Source organism: Olea europaea, chromosome 18 (genome assembly GCF_002742605.1).
Source record: "Olea europaea var. sylvestris chromosome 18, O_europaea_v1, whole genome shotgun sequence".
Lineage (NCBI taxonomy): Eukaryota > Viridiplantae > Streptophyta > Magnoliopsida > Lamiales > Oleaceae > Olea > Olea europaea.
The window spans coordinates 28,753,625-28,773,808 of record NC_036254.1 but is presented as its reverse complement, the minus strand read 5'-3'; the positions used below and the strand labels follow the sequence as shown (position 1 = coordinate 28,773,808).

The 20,184-nt window shown below is 35.6% G+C and overlaps 1 protein-coding gene, 1 long non-coding RNA gene and 1 pseudogene across 2 annotated transcripts; 1 reads left to right on the top strand and 2 right to left on the bottom strand.

Annotated features, from left to right (window-relative positions):
• The first annotated feature begins 1,825 nt into the window (after window positions 1-1,825).
• On the top strand, window positions 1,826-9,631 carry LOC111366972 (annotated as a pseudogene).
• A 347-nt stretch (window positions 9,632-9,978) lies between these two features.
• Window positions 9,979-10,794, bottom strand: LOC111368073 (zinc-finger homeodomain protein 11-like). The gene has a single exon (XM_022989263.1). It carries the CDS (start codon window positions 10,578-10,580, stop codon window positions 10,071-10,073), a length of 510 nt encoding a protein of 169 aa, XP_022845031.1. The 5' UTR covers window positions 10,581-10,794; the 3' UTR covers window positions 9,979-10,070.
• A 3,781-nt stretch (window positions 10,795-14,575) lies between these two features.
• LOC111368072 lies at window positions 14,576-17,343 on the bottom strand. Its single transcript, XR_002697945.1, has 3 exons — window positions 16,592-17,343; window positions 16,184-16,435; window positions 14,576-15,036 (listed from the first exon to the last, which is right to left on the bottom strand). It is a non-coding gene; the product is annotated as an uncharacterized LOC111368072 (long non-coding RNA).
• Window positions 17,344-20,184: the final 2,841 nt, after the last annotated feature.

The following is a 20,184-nucleotide window of genomic DNA, read 5'->3' as shown; positions in this document are numbered from 1 at the left end:
TTGGAGTGGGGTTTAATTTTATGATAATCTTATTAATATTTAAAAAATAATTTTCATCTAATTTTTGAATTATCAAACTTCCAACCTTATTTTAGAATGTTGAATATTTAAATTATGATTTGGTGTAATTTTCACAATTTTAATTTTGAGAAAATCAAAACACCGCCCTATAAATATTAAATGGTAACATTAAAAGAAAGAATATTTCACTATAAATATTTTAATTGGATTAAGCTTTGTTTGAGCTCATTAAATATTAAATGGTAACATTAAAAGAAAGAATATTTCACTATAAATATTTTAATTGGATTAAGCTTTGTTTGAGCTCATTACAAAGAGAAATTTTGATAAAATATATTATGAAATAGTATTTTTTGGGAGAATGTGTTTTTAAAAATAAAGAATTTTTTTTTAAATTTATATATAACATTATTTTATTGAAAAATTTAAGGTTGAAAAGAAAAGAGAAAAATATTTTAAAAAGCATGTTTGAACCACATGTTTTGATAAAAATGCATTTTAGAATAGTAATTTAATAGAGAATGTGCGATTTTAAAAAAATAAATTAATTTGCGAATAATTTTATTTTATTGAAGAATGTGTGGTTAAAAATAAGTGAGAGAAAAATATATTTTAAAAATAATGAAAATCAAAAAATAGATAAAATTATGAGGGAAGGGAGGAAATTGGTCAAGGGGTGATATTACAAGTACATCAAAATGTTTATAACGGTATCCATCCTCTCACATGGAGAGGGATCTATTTCGAATAAAATATAATTTATCTGAGGTGAATCCCCCTTAATATGAGGGGTGAACACGTATTATGTACAAAATACATATTCCTTGGATAAGAAGATGAAGTGTGGGGGTGGTTTGGGGTGCAGATCTTTTCTTTTTTCCTTTTTATTTTTTGATTTTAATTATTTTATATAAAATAATATAAATTTACTATTTAACACTTTAGATCTTGGGAAGAAGATAAAGTTTAAAAAATTTGAGATGGTGGGTGGCACAAATAAAATTTCTGGATATAATAATAATAATAATAGAAGGTAGAACTTCCATCAAACCCTGATTATTCTCATGGTTTTCGGGGAAGATCCGATAGCATATTCGAACAAACAATAACCAATAATTCTATGCCTAATCATTTAATTTTTATATAATTTTTTTTTAATATTCAAGGCTAATTTTACATTCAGCAAAGTAATAGAGATATTGACATCACAATTTTTATTTAATATATCACATTTTAATTGCAGTTAAATTCCTCAATATTTATTCATTGTAACAATTATTTCTTTAATATTTTCCTATCAAATTCTTATCTTCAACATTTTAGTAATTAGTACAGCTCGTACTTGATGATGATTTATATCAAAATATTTTATTTTCATATTTTGAAATGGGGAAAAAATAATTTTTTGCCCTTTTTATTTATTTATTTTTTAAAAATATGATGAAAAATAAAATTTTTTACGTTATTTTGATGGATTTTTGAACATAAAACTGCTGTCAAATATAAAATGTGTTAATTAATAAAAAGTTTGAGAATAATAATGATATGAAAAATCGTTAGGGATATAAGTATTATATTAAGTAAAGAATAAAAAAAAAAAATATTTAAACTGTGGTATAAAATATAAAAATTGTGATGTGAATATAATTACCCTTTTAATATTTAATCTCAAAATCAATTAAGTCGACAAGAACCATTCGATCTATCTAAACCTTAAACGAGTATTTATATTTCAAAATTGTTGTGCTCAAATGAGCTACCCTTTTATTTTTATCTCAAGATCTTTGATTTTTTTCACAGATCCATGGCTAGTATATACAACATGACCATGGTTCTGTGCCTTTGGTTGGCAATCAATTTTGTGTCAATCGTTTCTTCACAGCTTCAACAATTTGAGCACCCAATTCTATGCGATCAGAAGCTCAAATTCTTGGTTAGTGGATATTGGGGAAGAAACCGAGCCTATAATAATCTGAAGTTGCTTTTCACGTACAAGATAATCGATTCGTTCTTGACAAGGTTAACGTTTTAAATGGATTGAGTCGATTTGATATTGATACGTTTTTCATTTTTCTACGGATGGAAAGAATTATATATAGATTTTGTGGTGTCAACTAGTGAGAATTTCTATGATAATGGATTGAAAGGGAAGCATGATCCAGCATTTGTAGATTCATTTACAAATGTTGATACAACAAAGAGCCTGCAAAAACAGTGGTATAAGTATTCTCATTAGGGTTTTATTATTTCGATATTTAATTGACATAGGATAATGGCTCGTTAAACCAGTATTAGAATATTGTTCTTATTTAAGTTTTAATCGATACCAAATTGTTCGTTTGAGTCTAATCATTTTTACCCTTTTTTCTGGATTATTTCTTTTACAGAAATTGCGAAATTGCATTTTTACCCTTTTTTCTGGATTATTTCTTTTACAGAAATTGCGAAATTGTTTCTTGTGGATACGAGTCCTTTTGTGAAGGAGTATTTTACAATTCCAAATGAACACACTTATGATTGGCGTGGTGTGACACTTGCAAAGACCTATACTGAAAATGTATTAGAAGTAAGTGCGTTGATTTTATTTTCAATTTTCTTGATTATTATCTATTCATTGAATTTGGTCAGTTAATCTTTACTTTAGTTATATCTACAATATTCATAAATGAGAGATAGTAAGACAAATGCTTTTAATGTGTCGGTGTAGATTAAAGTGACAGTCGAATAGCTTAGGTCATGAAGTGGCACAAAAGCTAGATCGATAACAAAAGTTGACTCGGTTTCATCTTAATCAAATTTGTGAATGTTTTGGTTATTTTGGCATAATAGGAACTTGAATTAGCATTCAAGGAATCGACAGCAAAATGGAAAATTGTTGTGGGACATCGTGCTATTAGAAATGTTGGTCATCATGGGACACCGAAGAGCTTGTATAAAGGCTTCTTCCAATTCTTCAGATACATTTACAATTTTATAAACATTGTTCGAGGATACAAGGTCACGAGTAATGCGATGTAGCACCATTTTAGATGATAGTTCGTAGACTATTGGGTGCTGCTAAGTAGGAGTAGTGATACATAGCATTATTCGTAACGATATATTACAGCATATTGGTTTATAGAACTTCCTTCGCAATAGTGATTTAAATTTTCGAGGTCAATTGTGTTTTTTGACGAAATTTTAGGTTAACAATGTTGATCTCTACATGAATGGACACGACCATTGTCTTAAACAAATTGGCAATAAAGAAAGGTACTTTTGTATGCTTGAAACTTTTTGGGGTTTTAAGCAAACTTCAAAAAAAACGAAATATGGAAATGGAAGTAGATGTTAGTGAATTAAAGTCATTTTTAAAGATGGGGAATAAATTTGCTAGAGACTGGTAGAAGTTGGGGACTGATTGCACGAATTTCTCAAGAGAGAGAGAGAGAGAGAGAGGAAAAAAAGACATGAGGGGAAATTGAATAATGTTACTTGTATTTAGTGACTACAGTAGTCGCTCTGCATGGTAGTTTATAGTTTGAGGCATTAATTTCCTGTAATTTTGTTTCTTCAAATAACAAGCTAATAGCTTAATAATAAACTGACACATAGGATGACCACTGTAGTCGCTGACTATGAATGGTATTACTCGAGAAAATTGAGATTTGAACCTTGACCTTCTATAAAGGAAACTAGGAATCTTACCCCTAAACTATGAAAGCTTTTAATCATGTTGTGTATGTAGCTCATATAGAGTGGAATACAGATTTCTTGGATCAAATAGATCGATGCGGGAGCGATGCGGAGTGGAGTGGAGTGAGGGGAGCGTAGCGCACAGAATGGTGAGGGAGTTGTCCAAGGATGGATCTCAGTATTTCATTACTTTCATCGATGACTTCTCTAGAAAAGTTTGGGTATATTTCATAAAGCACAAGTTTGAAGCCTTTGCTAAGTTCAGATTGTGGAAAGCAGAAGTAGAGAACCAGACAGACAGAAAAATTAAGTATCTAAGGACAGACAACGGTGCAGAGTACACAGATTCATAGTTTTTGAAAATTTTGTGAGGAACATGGTATTCAGCGGCATTATACAGTTTGCAAGACATCACGGCAGAATGGTGTAGTGAAGAGGATGAACAGAACAATTGCAGAACAGGATGTTTGGGCAAAAGCAGTGAACTCGACATGTTATGTCATAAATAGATCACCACGAGTAGTACTAGATGGAAAAGTTGTAGAAGAAGTTTGGACAGATAATAAAGTTGATTATTCTGAATTGAGAGTATTCGGGTGTCAGGCTTATGTGCATGCATCTTGTGATCAGAGATCCAAACTTAATCCAAAATTAAGAAAGTGCATTTTTCTAGGCTATGTGAAAGGTGTAAAAGGTTACACATTTTGGGATCCAGAGGCAAGGAAAATGGTGATAAGTAGGGATATAGTCTTTGATGAAGCATTTATGCTTAAATCTTCTTTAGATAAAGAGAAACTCGATTCAGACGAGAACAGCAACAACAGTCAAGTGGTGCAAGTAGAGTTAGACAATGTTGACACGGAGATTAAAGCTCAGGGAGCAGAGTTCTTGGTCAGAGGTAGAGCAGTATCATAGTATTTCCATAGATAGAGCACTTCGCACTATTAGGCCACCACGAGAAAGGTTAGGAAAAAGGTCAATGGATAGAGGCTATGATGAAGGAAATTGGGTCACTGCATAAAAATGATACTTGGGATTTGGTGGAGCTTCCAGAGAGAAAGAAACTAATTGGGTGTAAGTGGATGTACAGAAAGAAATAAGCAATGTCAGAAAAGGAAGGAGAAATACACAAGGCTTGATTAGTAGTAAAGGGATACTCAGAGGGGAAGGGAGTAGATTATGATGAAATTTTCTCTCCGGTCTTTAGACACACTTCCATCAGGATAATTTTGGCAACAGTTGCAAGTTTTGATTTGGAGTTAGAGCAGCTAGATGTGAAGACTGCTTTCCTTCATGGTGATTTGGCAGCAGATTTCCATGGAGCTGCTAGAGGGGTCCTTGGAACCAGGAACAGAGAATCTTGTGTGTAAATTGAAGAAGTTTTTATACGGGTTTAAGCAGTCTCCATGACAATGGTACAAGAAGTTCGACTCTCATATGATTCAGATTGGCTAAAGTCATTGTGAGTATAATTGTTATATTTACTACAGTGTTCTTGAGGATGATTCATTTATTTTCTTGATGTTGTATGTGGAAGACATGCTAATATTCTAAGAACATGAATGAGGTAGATAATTGAAATATTTGTTGAGCAGTAAGTTTGATATGAAAGATTTGAGATAGGCTAAAAAAATTCTTGGCATGAAGATCAACAGAGATAGGAAGGCCAGAAAATTATGGATGTCTCAAAAAAATTATTTAAAGAAAGTGTTGGAGAAATTTAGCATGTCATATGCAAAATCAGTTGCTACACCGTTGACAAATCACTTCAAATTAATAATTAGTTCCCAGAGAATGAAGAAGAAATTGCATAGATGTCAAAGGTGCCTTATGCTAGCATAGTTGGATGTTTGATCTATGTAATGGTGTTTACCAGACCAGATCTAGCACATGCAGTTAGTGTAGTTAGCAAATATATGGCTAATCCCGGTAGAGAGTATTGAAGAATTGTAAAGTTGATTTTCAGGTACTTGAAAGGTGCAATGGAGTGTGAGATCATGTTTGAGAGACGACACGATGATGTTTTAGTTTAGGGATACGTAGATGCAGATTATGTAGGGGACTTGGATGATAGAAGGTCCTATACAAGTTATATTTTCACACTCGCAGGTGGGCCTATATGTTGGAGATCAACGGTGTAGTCACTTGTAACATTATCTACAACTAAAGCAGAGCATAGACGGCAATTGAGGCAGCCAAGGAATTATTGTGGTTGAGAGGGCTTTTAGGGAACTGGGGATCAAGCAAGAAGGAATGAAGTTGTACTGTGATAGTTAGAGCATCATCTTCTTAGCGAAGAATCAGATTTATCATGCAAGAACCAATCACATTGATATGAGATTTCACAAGATAAAAGAGTTAGTTACTTCAGGAGAACTGTTGTTAGAAAATGTGCATATCTCAGCGAATGCAACAGACATGATGACAAAGCCAATCACAATTGATAGGTTCAAGCATTGCTTTAACTTAATTAATATCTCTAGGTGTTAGAGAGGATGTGTCACAACCCATTGGTCCTAGACGGTGTGGTTTTCCAGGTTATGTTTTTCTCCTAAGGAGTGAATATTCGTTAAGGTGGAGATTGTTGTATATGTGACTCATATAAAGTGAAATACAGATTTCTTGAATCAAATAGGCCAATGCCGGATCGAAGCGGAGTGGAGTGAGGAGAGCGTAGCGCACAGAATGGAATGAAGTGGAGCGACAGCATCGATCTTGCGCGAGTTTAATTCACTATCGGGTTGTTAGGGACACTGAATGGGTTGGGGGTGCGATGGCGTTAGGTACGGTACAGGGGTATTTTCTTATATGAGCCTTAAAATCTTTATGGGCCTAGGTTATGATTAATATAAATAATAATGTTGTAACCCTATTTTTCATATTGAATAATATTATCTTCGCTCCACTCTCGTGGACGTAGGCACACTGTCGAATCACATAAATTCTTATGTTGATTTTTCTATTTCATCTCTTTATTGTGCATAAAATCCAACAATTCCATTACTCAATGATTAAATTTATATTTTGTAGCAAAAAAATTAAAGAGGAAAAATCCAGAATTTTGAGTCCATTCAAAAAATCATGCTTGGTGTACAGGCCCAACCAATATAATCCCTATTCGAATTTGGGTATGAGATGAGGACCTCACCCGCCTCGCTTGAATTCCGTACTTGTTTATATTGAATTAGTCAAATTAGTCAATTACATGACCAAACTGCATGTATGGATCAAATACATGACTACAAATACAATCCAATCACTAAAGTTGAACAATTCTTACAATTTGATAATTCTATCTATCTATTACTTTCATTAAACCCATTTTTTGATAAATAATTAGATTACTACATCACTTTTGTGTTAGTTAAGCTAACAAGCGTAAACGGAAGATCAAATTGTAATAAAGTTTAAGTTCCAACAATTAACTCAACATGGATCTCACTAGACGTTTAGTGAGTACCACTATAAGTTAACTTGCTATCTTGCAATCCAACATAAATTTTTTTCTCCCCTCTTTTTTTTTTTTTTTCAAAAAAAAAAAAAAAATTTTAAAAAAAAAAAAAAAAAAAAAAAAAAAAAAAAGGAAAAGAGAAAACAAATGTAAAGTGTTATGAAACCCAACTAATATATGTATCGTTCTGTGCAGTCCAATTCAATTTTTGACAAGTGGAGCAGGCTGAAAGGCTTGGAGAGGTGATCTTAAAGGACTTAATAGAGAAGACCTCGAGTTTTTCTATGATGGACAAGGTTTCATGTCCCTTCAAATTACGTCAAGTGATGTAAAGATTGTTTTCTTTGATGTTTTTTGCAAAGTTTTGCACAAGTGGACTATGTCCAAGCAACTTCACAATCTTCATTCGTTTATGTAAAATTTAGAGCCAATCGAGGAGATCAAAATCTTGTATAGGTGTAAACTAAAGTATGTAGATATTAGAGGTTTTTCCGACCCTCGAAAAATTGAATACAACATTGGTCAAGGAGGAATGAGAAGTGGAAGCTATTTAGATTCGATTAAAATTTATGTGATACAAGGATGTTTAGAAGTTTTGATGTACATATTTTGGGAATTTTAGTTTCTTTTGTTTTATCTTGAATTTGATCATTTTTCATTTCATTTCTTTTGTTTTGTATTACAAATTGGAGCATCCAATACCATTCGTCTTGGGTAGTAAATTTGTCGTCAACTTGTTTGTCTTCGTAGTGACGCTCTCGACTTTTCAAGTTTGTTGCAAATTAGTTTCCAATTAACGACTCTTTTTGTGGGTACTTTGGTGGGTCTCCAAGATCCTTTTGATGACCTATGTTTTGTTGAAGGGATATCTCTCCCCTTGTAATACCGGACAATATTAAGAGAAAATCCAAAATCAATTAGGTAATGAAAGAAATAAAATAAACATTATTTCCGACTAGGAAACTTGTGTTTAGTTCCATCTTTTCTAGTTATGTTTATCTTTTTTAGGTATATTTGTGATAGAACTTTTATTGTTTATTTTATTAGGACTACAGTTTCTTTATTGATTAGAATAAGATTTTTAATTAGATTAGATTTAGTTAGTTTCCTTTTTTCAATTTCCTAGTATTAGTAGAAATATGTAATAATCTTACCTATAAATATAGAGGCTTTGTACACTTTTTAACAATTCAATTTCATTATTCGATTACTGATTAATAAGATATTTCAGTTTTTCAATTTATTGGTGGATTCGAAATAACTATCACATCCATTCGAGTGAAATTCAAGCATAAACTCATTCGTATGCTACAAACAAGACCCTTTTATTATTATCCACGTTTCCCTCCTGTATCAACCTAAAAATAGGCCCACAAAGTACTAAAGCACTTTAGTCGATGCGATTTTAAGGTTGCTACTTAAGTCGTGTTCGTCATGGAACTTTAATACTAACCTATACATTTAATACTAACCTATACATTATAGCCGATATATAAATTCGTTTTGCTTAAAGACTATCTTGTACAAAGTTTTTGTATCATTGCTTTGGTCGCGCCTTTGGTACATTGTATGAGAGAGAGATTATAGAATATAAGTTACTATTTTTACTTATAAGTGAAATTATAATTGTTATTTAATTTAAGTAAATTATTCAATTCAACTATTTTTTTTATCAGTTCATAAAATGGTTGAATAAATAATACTTAACTCACCTCAGGTATGGTCGATTAAAGGAGGTTCGAATCCTGAAATATGGATTTGACTCTTAAATAAGTGCAAGTGTACAAGCAGCTTTCCATCATGTACCCTTGCAAGCATAACCTGCGATTTACCTCCCTCATGATGCTCCAGGACAGGGGTGGTGAGGCACCCTTAAAGTTAGGGTTTAACCATTTTTTTTTATTAAAGGAGGTTGAACTCCAACCTTGAAAACCCTCTATTAGTTCAATCTTTTTAATAATTGCATCAAAATTCGTATAAAGATTAAATTATTCGTGTCTTATCTAACAAAATATAATGCGTCAGGCCTGCCCTGCAGCCCTAGAACTAGTAATCTATGTATCTTTTAGTTTTTAAGTAAATATCATAAATCATACCTGAACTTTTAACCTCATACCTTATAGGTATCCAAACTTTCAATTATGTTTCCATCTATTCCTAATTTAACCACACCTTAATTATAGATACCCAATCTTTCAATTTTTCCCTAATCGATACTCGAACTTCTATACCTAATCTAACTAAGACATTTCTCGATTTATGCATAGATATATCCATATTTCTTGGGAATTTATCATTTCTCTTTATTTTCACGTTCGTCGTGGAAGAACCAGTCTTGGAGAAAAGTTGATGGACGAAGAAATGGAAGATATTGTACAAGAAACCAACATGTGTGGCCAAGGTCAAGTGAATTATAAGCAATTTGCGAGAATGAGTGATTACGAGTATTTGCCACTCATAATGGGTTGTTATGTAACATTGTAACATAAAGTCAGTGGTTTTCCTTCTATATCCATTATTTTCCATGTTTATGATATCCCATCTTCCATATAACTATCTCTTTTTCGTCTAAAAGTTTAAACTTTTAAAAGGAAATCCTAAACTATGGATATAAAGAAATAAATATCTCCCCTCGACTAAACTCATTAGCTCGTTTAACAATTTTCATCATCAGCTGCCCTTAATTCATTTCTAGGGCACTCGATAATTTTTCGACGGGCCTCAAATTCTGTCAAGAATAACCAATGTTTTCGACAGACCAAATAAAACACATAAAACTACAGAATGCAAATTAAATAAGAATGGGACTTAGAAAAAGTTAAAACTAAATGGAGAAGAAAGGTCATTCTTAGACGATTGATGGACGTCAAAAGAGAAAAGATAATAGAGTTGTAGAAGATCACGAACGAGGCCTTCTTCCAAGCTACTGAGTAAGAGAAGATGCATTACCAGTAGATGCAGAAGCAGTGGAAGAATTTTTATGATTATGCATCCAAACTTTGAAAACTTTCCTACTAATTCCAATCCCTCTGCAAAACCTCTCGGTTTCATCTTCTTCATCTTTCCTCAGCAACTTCCACCCCAACTTCTCAGCGAATTCGAGCATTTTTTCCTTTTGCTCTTCTGTGAACTTTGTCCTAAATCTCTTCTTGCTGCTTCGCTCTGATTCCGGCGATTGCACTCCACTGCCGCCACCATATTCTATCATCTCGGCCCCCGTCCCATGTGCCATGCCCCCGCTACTGTAGCTTGCTCTATAGGTGATTTTCCGATGGAAGTTGCGGTGGCAGCCACACGCAGCGCAGCATAGGCCACCCGGGAAAGTGTCGTCTAGAGTAAATTCTCCACAGCCATCAGTTGCATAGCTACCAAGTGTAGCTGCATGATTTCTTAGACACTCTCTATAGTTGTCATTAAGGTTGTCTTCTTCCATCTCAATGCTCCTCGTTGAACCAACAATTTACCTTTTCTTCTCTGCACGAAATTTGACAGATCTATATAACATTAACATTGTCTATTTGTGGAATCATTATTTGGGGAACAAAATGAAGGGAAATATAGTTTATGTTATATTATATAAGTTGTATATGTGTGTTGTGTGTGGTCGTTGTGAGGCTACATCACTGTTATGATACTTGTAAATTGGGATAAGTATAAATATTCCACCCCCCCACCCCCCACGCCCCCAATACACAAACACAGTAAGAAAGAGATACAAGAGCACTGTAGTCTTATAATCAATGGCATTTCCATATATAGACATACTGGGGGCCCGTGAACAGTATGGGATTGACTCAATCATGCGCATAGGGAACATGCAGAAAATAATACACAATACACAGCTAGCCCTTTTTGTCCTTGTGCTCATTTTGAGAGAACTCAGATGTGTGTGAGAAATTCTACTATTAGTATTAGTAACTTGTAATAATCACTCCGATTGCTTTGGAAATGACACTCGAAGAGTGAGCTTCCAGGGGCTTGCTTTTAACATTATAAAAATCAGGCATTACGAGGTGGACGGGAGGTCTTATGCACATGTGGTATGACCATCCACTCAAATCATGACACCTCTAATGCTAGGTGGGTAAGAGAGAGAAATAGAGTGGTGGACTCACCCACTAGGCATCCAAGTATCGTGATTTAAATGGTTCAGGATAAAAAATGTAATAATTTGAGCAAATTGTCTCAATCAAGTCTTTCTTGGTGAAAGAAGCCGAGCAAGTGAAGGGAGGCATCACGAGCCAACAGCTCCATGCGCTAGCTTACAATGGCTAAAATGCCATTATTTACTGAGCTGTTCTCGTTAAAGAATTTTATTTTCAGGACCCCTCAAAATGAAAAAGAAAAAGAGAACGTAGAAAAGAAAATTACTGTAATGGTACACTTGATATGTCTCTATAATGGGAAGGGCTTTTCAGGGAGCATTGTTTTGTCTCCTTATCAGCAGCCATTATTATTCAGTGATCACATGCAATTGCAAGTCACTGGTTTGGAAGAAGAAAACAAGAAATGGTGCGTGGGACTGGGCAACTTGCTGGTTATGTCATGGCCACAAAACAAAGAAATAAGAGGACAAAGGTTAAAAGGAGGACCCAAAGAATTGTTGGCTAGTCAGCGCATTTTACCATCAGTTCGGATGCCATAGCCATAATTAGATGACTCTGCAGTACAATGAATATGATTTTTAAACCTGTCAGACTTCAAGCTACAAATAATCCTATTTAATCGTCAAAACACGTAGGACGTAAAAATGCAATCCACTTTTCTGCCTAACCAAATATGCTGGCTTCTGTATATACGCAGAACATGTCCGTTCCAATAGCGGAGAAGGTTTCAAAGTTAGTTATTCAATGGAAATATAATATTTGGAATTTTACATCTTAATTTCCCTGGTTCAACAGCTAGGGCATAATATAAAATGTAGGATTCCTACATGGAACAACATTCTTATCTACAGTTGTTAGATTGGTACGTGTCTTCGTCAATTTTAAGTTATGAAAGAATACAAACCGCTAGATAAGATATCTAGGGCCTCATACCGAAGAACCATTTCCCGCAGATGTCTGGCATCTTAGAATCCTTTAGCTGCTCCAAAATGAATAGTTTTCTGTTTAAGACCTTGTTTCTGACACTTAGCTAAAATGACTCCAAAGAATATGTTGGGTGCGGAAGCTCCAATAACACACGTTGATTTCAAACCGAATTTTAAAGAACGAGATGATATGACAATATTGAAGTATACTAGATTACACACCGAAAAATAAGGTTTAGAAGTAAAGAAAAACACAAAAGATTAATGGCAAAAGACGATATTTATTAATTCAACAATATGAAGAATACAAAACAATTTAGCAATTAACTTTTATCTGTTACTCGACCTAAACTAACAAAGGAGCCTAATATTTATAATGCACGGCCAAATCCTAAGTAGTGTCCCAAAAGGTAAGAAATTAGGTTACAATTAGGAATTTGATCTCATTTCCAACATTAGTCAAATTATGCTTCTTCAATCTTCTAATTTGAGTCACATTCCTAACAATTTCCACATTGACTCAAATTCCGATGCAACGAACGAAACTCCTAAATTTCAAATCTGTTTGCAACGAAATGAACTGGCCGAATCTCTTCAACACAGTAACTACTCCATATAAATCAAACACTCGTCCTCTGCCCGGTATCAACAACCGATACCTGCACCCAAACCCAGGGTTTCCAATTCTACCAAGGAATTAATGTTGATCACACAGAGCTGAAGCACACCCTGTAACAAGAACCAAACCAAATACTTGATCAGAAAGCCCCTTGCTGGACTATCGCCTTCAACATCCCCAGAAGCATCCCAAACATTGCTGACACTAACGTACCTATGCTCGATAAGTCCTACCCGACAACTGAACACAGTGTACTCGCTGAAATTTATGGCAAAGCGGGATCACCAACGCTCTCCTTAGCAGTGTTTTGAACTGACTCAAAGCCTAACCCAAGAGATACTATACCAAACTGAACTTCCACAACGGTACTAAACTTGTCCAAAATGTCTCCTAATCGGTTCTACACTCCCCTACAAAATGTACAACTGGGATCTCTTTCGTCCCTCTAATACAACATGGATTCCTTTTTGGACCTTCAAGACTCCACATTCTCTAGATAATTTATACCCTTTTGCATCTAAGGTACTTAGCAAAATGAGATTCATTTTCAGGTCAGGAATATGTCGAAACTGATCAATTGTTCTAAACGTTCCATCCCATATCCTCAATCTAACGAGACCAATCCCAACAATATGGCAAGATTGGTTGTTTTCCATTACAACTCCACATTGTTGAACAGCCTCATACGTCTGAAACAAATTCCTATCGGAACACATGGTGCGAACATGCTAAATCAAGAATCCACTTCTCGTCAGGCCTAGAATCCTCATCAGATACCACAATCAACATTACCTCTTCGCCATCTGAACAATGCTCAACTACTTGGTTTCGTCTAAATTCTAAGGTTGCACCCCATGATTTGCAAAGTAAATCACCTTTAGCCTACAACATATCGCAATCCTTCCAAATATGTCCTTTCCTTTTACAATAATAACAAGTCACATTGCTAAATTTGCCTCTTCGTCGATCACCTTGAGATACAAGAGCTTCTGCATCCCTTGATGTAGCTCCAACCAAATGCTTCATCTTCTCCTTTGAGTCCAAAGCATCATAGACATCTTCTATAGTCAAAGTATTTCGATTATACAAGATAATATCCCGAGACGACGCAGAAGACCCAGGCAGCGAACATGACAGGATCAAGGCAAGATGATCTTCATCGTACTTAACCTTCAACGTCTCCATATCTGTAATTATTTCCTTGAACACGGCAACATTGTCTTCCAACGACTCTCCTTCTATTATGCGATGTGAATACAGCTTCTGCTTAAGAGTCAGTTTACTTGTAAGACTCTTAGTCATACACAACTGCTCCAACCTCAACCACAAAGTAGCCACCGTTTTCTCCTTCAAGACATCCTGCAAAATGTTATTGGACAAATGAAGATGAATCAATGACGTAGCCTTCCAATCCTTCCGTTGTTTCTCCTTCATTGTCCATCCAGCCGGCATCCTCTCAAAACCCAGCAACGCATCTTCCAAATCCAACCGCGCTAGAACAACCCTTATCTTTACTTGCCACAATGAAAACCTTGTATTGCGATCTAATTGCAGAATATCATACTTCAACCCAGCCCCATCTCGGAAAAAAGTCTCAACCAATCCATAGAAAGTCAACAGCCTAGCTCTGATACCACTTGTCGGGCACGGAAGCTCCAATAACATACGTTGATTTCAAACGAGATTTTAAAGAACGAGATTATATAACAATATTGAAGTATGCTATATCATATACCGAAAAACAAGGTTAAAAAAAAAAAGAATTAATGGCAAAGGACGATGTTTATTAATTCAACAATACGAAAAATACAAAGTAATTTAGCAATTGGCTTCTATCTGTTACTCTACCTAAACTAACAAAGGAGCCTAATATTTATAGACACGGCCAAACCCTAAGTGGAGTCCCAAAAGGTAAGAAATTAGGTTACAATTAGGAATTTGATCTCCTTTCCAACTCTAGTCAAATTATCCTTCTTCAATCTCCTAATTTGAGTCACATTCCTAATAGAATATAGCAACAGAAGAAAAATATAAACAACATTCCACCAATGTACCCAACCTGATTTAAAATATGAGTGGTAATGGAAATCAATTTGTTGTTATCTATAGAAAGAGATTTCATTTTGTTTTTACCAGTTTCTCAGAAATGTAGTTGGCAAGAAATGCACCTCCAAGTATAGTAATTGATGTTTCTAGGAGGTGTCCCATGATAGCCCCACTGCTGACTCCCCATGGAGACTGTAGCACAGATGCAAAAAATAAAGGGAAAATTGCAGTCGAGGTACCAAACCTTTCGTTTATTAGCAGATTTTGCCCAAACCTTTAATTTGTGCCACTGTGAGTATCAAACCTTTAAAAAATATGCAACTCAAGTCCGTATTAACGGTTTCCGTCAGTTTGATCCGAAAAACTGTCAGTTAACTTCAAAAATTAAAAATATAATAATTTTAACCACATAAGGTAAGGGTAAAATTGTAACTCTATAATTTTAACATTAAAAAAACAATTAAAAAGGGGGGAAAAACCCATCTCCTCCTTCATCTTCCCCACTCTGAGGTCCAGTTGGAGTCAACAGCAGCAGCAGGTTTGGGACTGGGGACATCTGTTATTTCTGGGACAGAAGAAAACGATGATACACAATAATGTTGAACGAGACAAAAAGGAATTCGAGGGACTGATGAGGAAGAAGAAGAAAGAACCAAAGATTTCATTTTGCCTTTGTAAATTTTGTACAAGAAATACACATTGAAAGCTATAAACCGGTACTGCGAGGTGCGAGCAGAGGCGAAGGGCTACACGACTGCGGAGGCGGAGGCGGAGGCGGAGGCAATGGGGGCATTGCTGGGCTACACGGAGGCAGAGGCAATGGGGGCATTGCTGGGCTACACGAACTGTCCACTTTCCTAGGTAGAGATCTCGACAGCGACAGAGCTCCCTTTTCAACGACAAGACAGAGCTCGCAGTCGGCAGTGGCGTTGATCCTCTCCCTATAGCGTCGCACAGTGGGGAAGATGAAGGAGGAGATGGGTTTTTCCCCCCTTTTTAATTGTTTTTTTAATATTACATTTATAGAGTTACAATTTTATCCTTACCTTATGTGGTCAAAATTATTATATTTTTAATTTTTGAAGTCAACTGACAGTTTTTCGGGTCAAACTGACGGAAACCGTTAATACGGACTTGAGTTGCATATTTTTTAAAGGTTTGGTACTCACAGTGGCACAAATTAAAGGTTTGGACAAAGTCTGCTAATAAACGAAAGGTTTGGTACCTCGACTGCAATTTTCCCAAAAATAAAGTTATCTTGATATCTAGCTCTTATTTTATGAAGAACAGAATTTAATGTCAAAGCAAAAACTTCCAGAAGATAATAATAGCGCTTCACCAAGAGATATTATTTCCAGCATTGAATGGTCTCCTCATTCCTAAAAGCAACAGCAAATTGTAATTGTTCAAATTTTAGAACAAAGGCAATACACAAAGTTAAGTTCATGCTTAAGCACCTAAGTTGTAACTGAGATCCAAAGAATATGTTTTATAGACCATAAAAAATTATTCTCACTGCAATAGAAAAAGCATCTTGCAGCGATGAATGACTTCTCAGAACTTCAAGTGGATTCTACAGCCGTTTCGACACCTGTGAAGGCATTATTCATAGAAGTCATGATAATGAAATTTCAGAAAACAAAAATATTTAGGAGAGAGAACAAATGTGGGATTGATGATCGAAAGTATAAAATTTCAGGGTAATTCTATGCATTATTGAATTCTAAGCACTAATAAAGTTATTGACAGAAGATTTGTTTAGAGAATGGAATCCACGAGGTAGCTGCAAATGCATAACCTTTTCCTTCACAAGCTTCTCAGCTTCAACAAATTCGTCAGATTCCTGGTTGCCTTGATCACCAGTTTTAGCTAATCTGGATGGAAGTAACCATGCATATTCAATTGATTTCAGACCAAATTACATCAAAAGGGCCACTGCTGCATTTTCTTCGATGGGCAAGGCTGTTTGTTATTAAGAAATCCTGGTTGCAAAGAAGAAAAGTTTGTCGAACAGTAGATGATCATAAACTCATTTCCTTTAAAAGATGCATCACTAATTGGAGAATTGCAACATAACAATTTATGATACCCCACGGAAATAACTCGATCATCTTTGTTATTTCTCACAATATCCTCTCACTTTAATTTCTCTTTCTTTTAATCAGGTAATCAGTTGAACAGAACACATTTCATAACACAAATACCAAGAAAGAATCAATATGGAACAGACTACTAGTTTGAAACTCAGCAGGCACTGAATGACATATTCAGCCAATAATGACGGATAGGACACTCATTGTAATAATGCACCCATTGATCCCAAAATAACCTGATCCATAGTCAACACCTGTAAGAATAACAGCATGTCTATTGCCAAAATCATTAGCAACTCGGCTCTAGGCATTACGAATAAAGAATACTATAATATGATAAAATGAACCATATAAGATTGATTCACAAAGAACACAGTTCTGTTCTAAATTGCATTATTACCTGAAACAGACTGAGGATATAATTAAGGAATGATGACTTCGGTGGTTGGGACATGTCTTGCATAGACTCAAAGGGGCTCCTGTAATAAGAGCCATTCAATCTTACAAGAATGCATTAGAAGAGGGAGTAGTAGATATATATATAACATCAGCTGTCGTGGTCGCTAAAGATCATCTAGTAAATGTTGCAATGGAAAGGACTCATTTAGCTGACCACAAATTTAGCGGTAATAAGCAGTAGTCACCTCAGTATATCTTGTCTTCTGAATAGATATCTTCTTATGAGAAGAAAACTAAAAAGAGGTGAATTTCAGTTTATGCAAAATTGCAGACTTGATTACAGCATTTACTATTACTGATTTCAAGTACGAGGAAAATGGGAACCGGAAATAAAAAAATAAATAGATAAAAGAACTGTCAAATATAAACAATGAGCTAAAGGAAATAAAAATCATATATGTATGCATACGAGGACAAGCAAATATACAGAGATGGCAGAAACTTGTTTAGTGCTAGTATACATGTGCTAAAAAGAAGAAAAGAAACACCGGATCTTGTGTTATTGGAAATAGCTTACCTTGCCCCAATCTCAGAAACAAAATATCAAAGAAAATGCAGAAGTGAAGCCAGACTTTACAATTGATGGTAAGAGTAATGAAATTTTTTTCATGAATACAATGTCCAAAAATATTGAAGTTCATCTGCATAGCATGAGAGAGAGAGAGAGAGAGAGAGAGAGAGAGAGGATATGGAATTTGAGCAGGTGATGTCTCGCTGCCATTCACGAAAATTGAGAATTTGAATAAGCTTTTCCAGTTCTGGTTCTTGCCAATATTTGTACTACGTTTTTTTCCTACTTTACCAGCAAGAAAGCTAGAAAAGAGAAATCATAAGAAAACTAAACATTTCATTCCCACAGACAATAAGATATACAATGTCTCCCACACTTCTATTAAAGAAATCAGAAGATAAGCTTAAGTGACTACTTAATGTTTTTCAACAAATAAACATTTTCAGTTGTGTTTATGATGTAGGGAGATTAATAAATCAGTAAATAACAAGAAGGGAAGGGGGAGGAGAAGAGAAGAAGAAGGCAGAAACGGGGAGGAGGAGAGAAAACGGCCAAGCCAACTTTATAATTCTTAATCAATTCATCAACTGAGAAATTACAAACCAATGATAGGTTTAAATAATGAAAACCTAGAAATATAGGGCCAAGCCCATTGTTTAAGTCCTAATTAAAATACGTAAACCTAAATAAAAGTCCAACTGAAACAATAATAAAAGTCCAACTAAAATACTGAAACAATAATAAAAGTCCAACTATAAGGATGTCCTCATCAACTCGCCCGGGGTGGGAGAAAACTCGACTCTGTCGAGTGGATATATCATCGTAGATTCTCGTCAATCTCCCAACCATAAGCTGAGTGGTTGGGCAAGTTTCTTCCGGCGTCGGTAGAAATGCGTCAGTGGCGGTCTGAACCTGGTGTCCTCATCAACTCCCCTCGGGTGGACGGGAGGCGATCTGGGCCAAGGAAGATCCTGCTGACTCCGATAAAGCTCTAGCAAATTTGGATCCAAATGCTGTAGCGTCTCCCTGGAGATCCATGCACAATCAGAATTTGGGTGACCAACCCAACGAACAAGGAAGCGCTGAACCTCTCCATCATTAGTGAACACAGTTTCTTCATCTAAAAGAGCATCAATTTTATCTGTGTGTGCTGTGAGAGGTGGTAGTGGGTTAGAGGGGGCCAAAGAATTAGGATCAAGGTCCACAAAAGGAGGTAACAGGGGATCATCTGAGGGAATGAAATGGCCTTTATAAGCTACAAGGTTTTCAACATTGAAAGTATGGTGGTAACCAATGTGGGATGGAATGTCAACAATATATGCATTTGGACCAACTTGCTTTAAAATTTTAAAAGGACCAGCACTACGAGCCTGCAATTCGGAGGCGGGTCCATGTAGACGCCGCTTTGGCCTAATGCGAACCATAACGTAATCCCCAACATTAAACTCAATATGTCGTTTATGTAAATCGGCTTGTAGTTTATAATTTGCATTACTAGCTTCAAGTTGTTTATTGATCTCAATGTGCAAATCATGAAGGTGTTGTGCGAATGCTTCGGCTGATACTGACACTCTAGCCTGTGGGGACATAGGGATGAGATCTAATGGTTTCTTAGGCTTGTATCCGTGAACGGCTTCAAATGGACTCATACCTAATGAACGATTTACGGAGCTATTATACGCGATTTGAGCGACAGGAAGGATTAAATCCCAATTTCGAAGGTTCTCCCGGACCAGACAACGTAATAAGTTACCAAGACTCCGATTAACAACTTCGGTCTGACCGTCAGTTTGACGGTGGTAGGCTGTAGAAAATTTTAATTTGGTACCCATCTTATGCCACAAAGTCCTCCAAAAATGGCTAGTGAAGCGAACATCCCTATCGGACACGATGGTCTTGGGAAGCCCATACAGTTTGACAATCTCATTAAAGAATAACATGGCAACCTTGGACGTATCCGATGTTTTGCTACAGGGGATAAAGTGAGCCATTTTCGAGAAACGATCGACAACCACGAAAATAGAATCATGCTTCTTTGGGGTGCGTGGAAGGCTTAGCACAAAATCCATACTAACGTCTTGCCAAGGACAATTGGGGACGGGGAGAGGAATGTATAGGCCTGTGTTCTGCTTCTTCTGTTTGGCCAATTGACAAGTGTTACATGTACTAACAATTTTAGCTACATCTCTCTTTAAACTAGGCCAATAGAATTGGCGTTCAACCTCCTCAATGGTCTTATCACGCCCAAAGTGACCGGCTAACCCTCCCGCGTGAACT

Bases quoted from the DNA above. Each gene is read 5' to 3' on its own strand.
- LOC111368073 (XM_022989263.1), bottom strand. From the start codon at position 10,580: ATGGAAGAAGACAACCTTAATGACAACTATAGAGAGTGTCTAAGAAAT.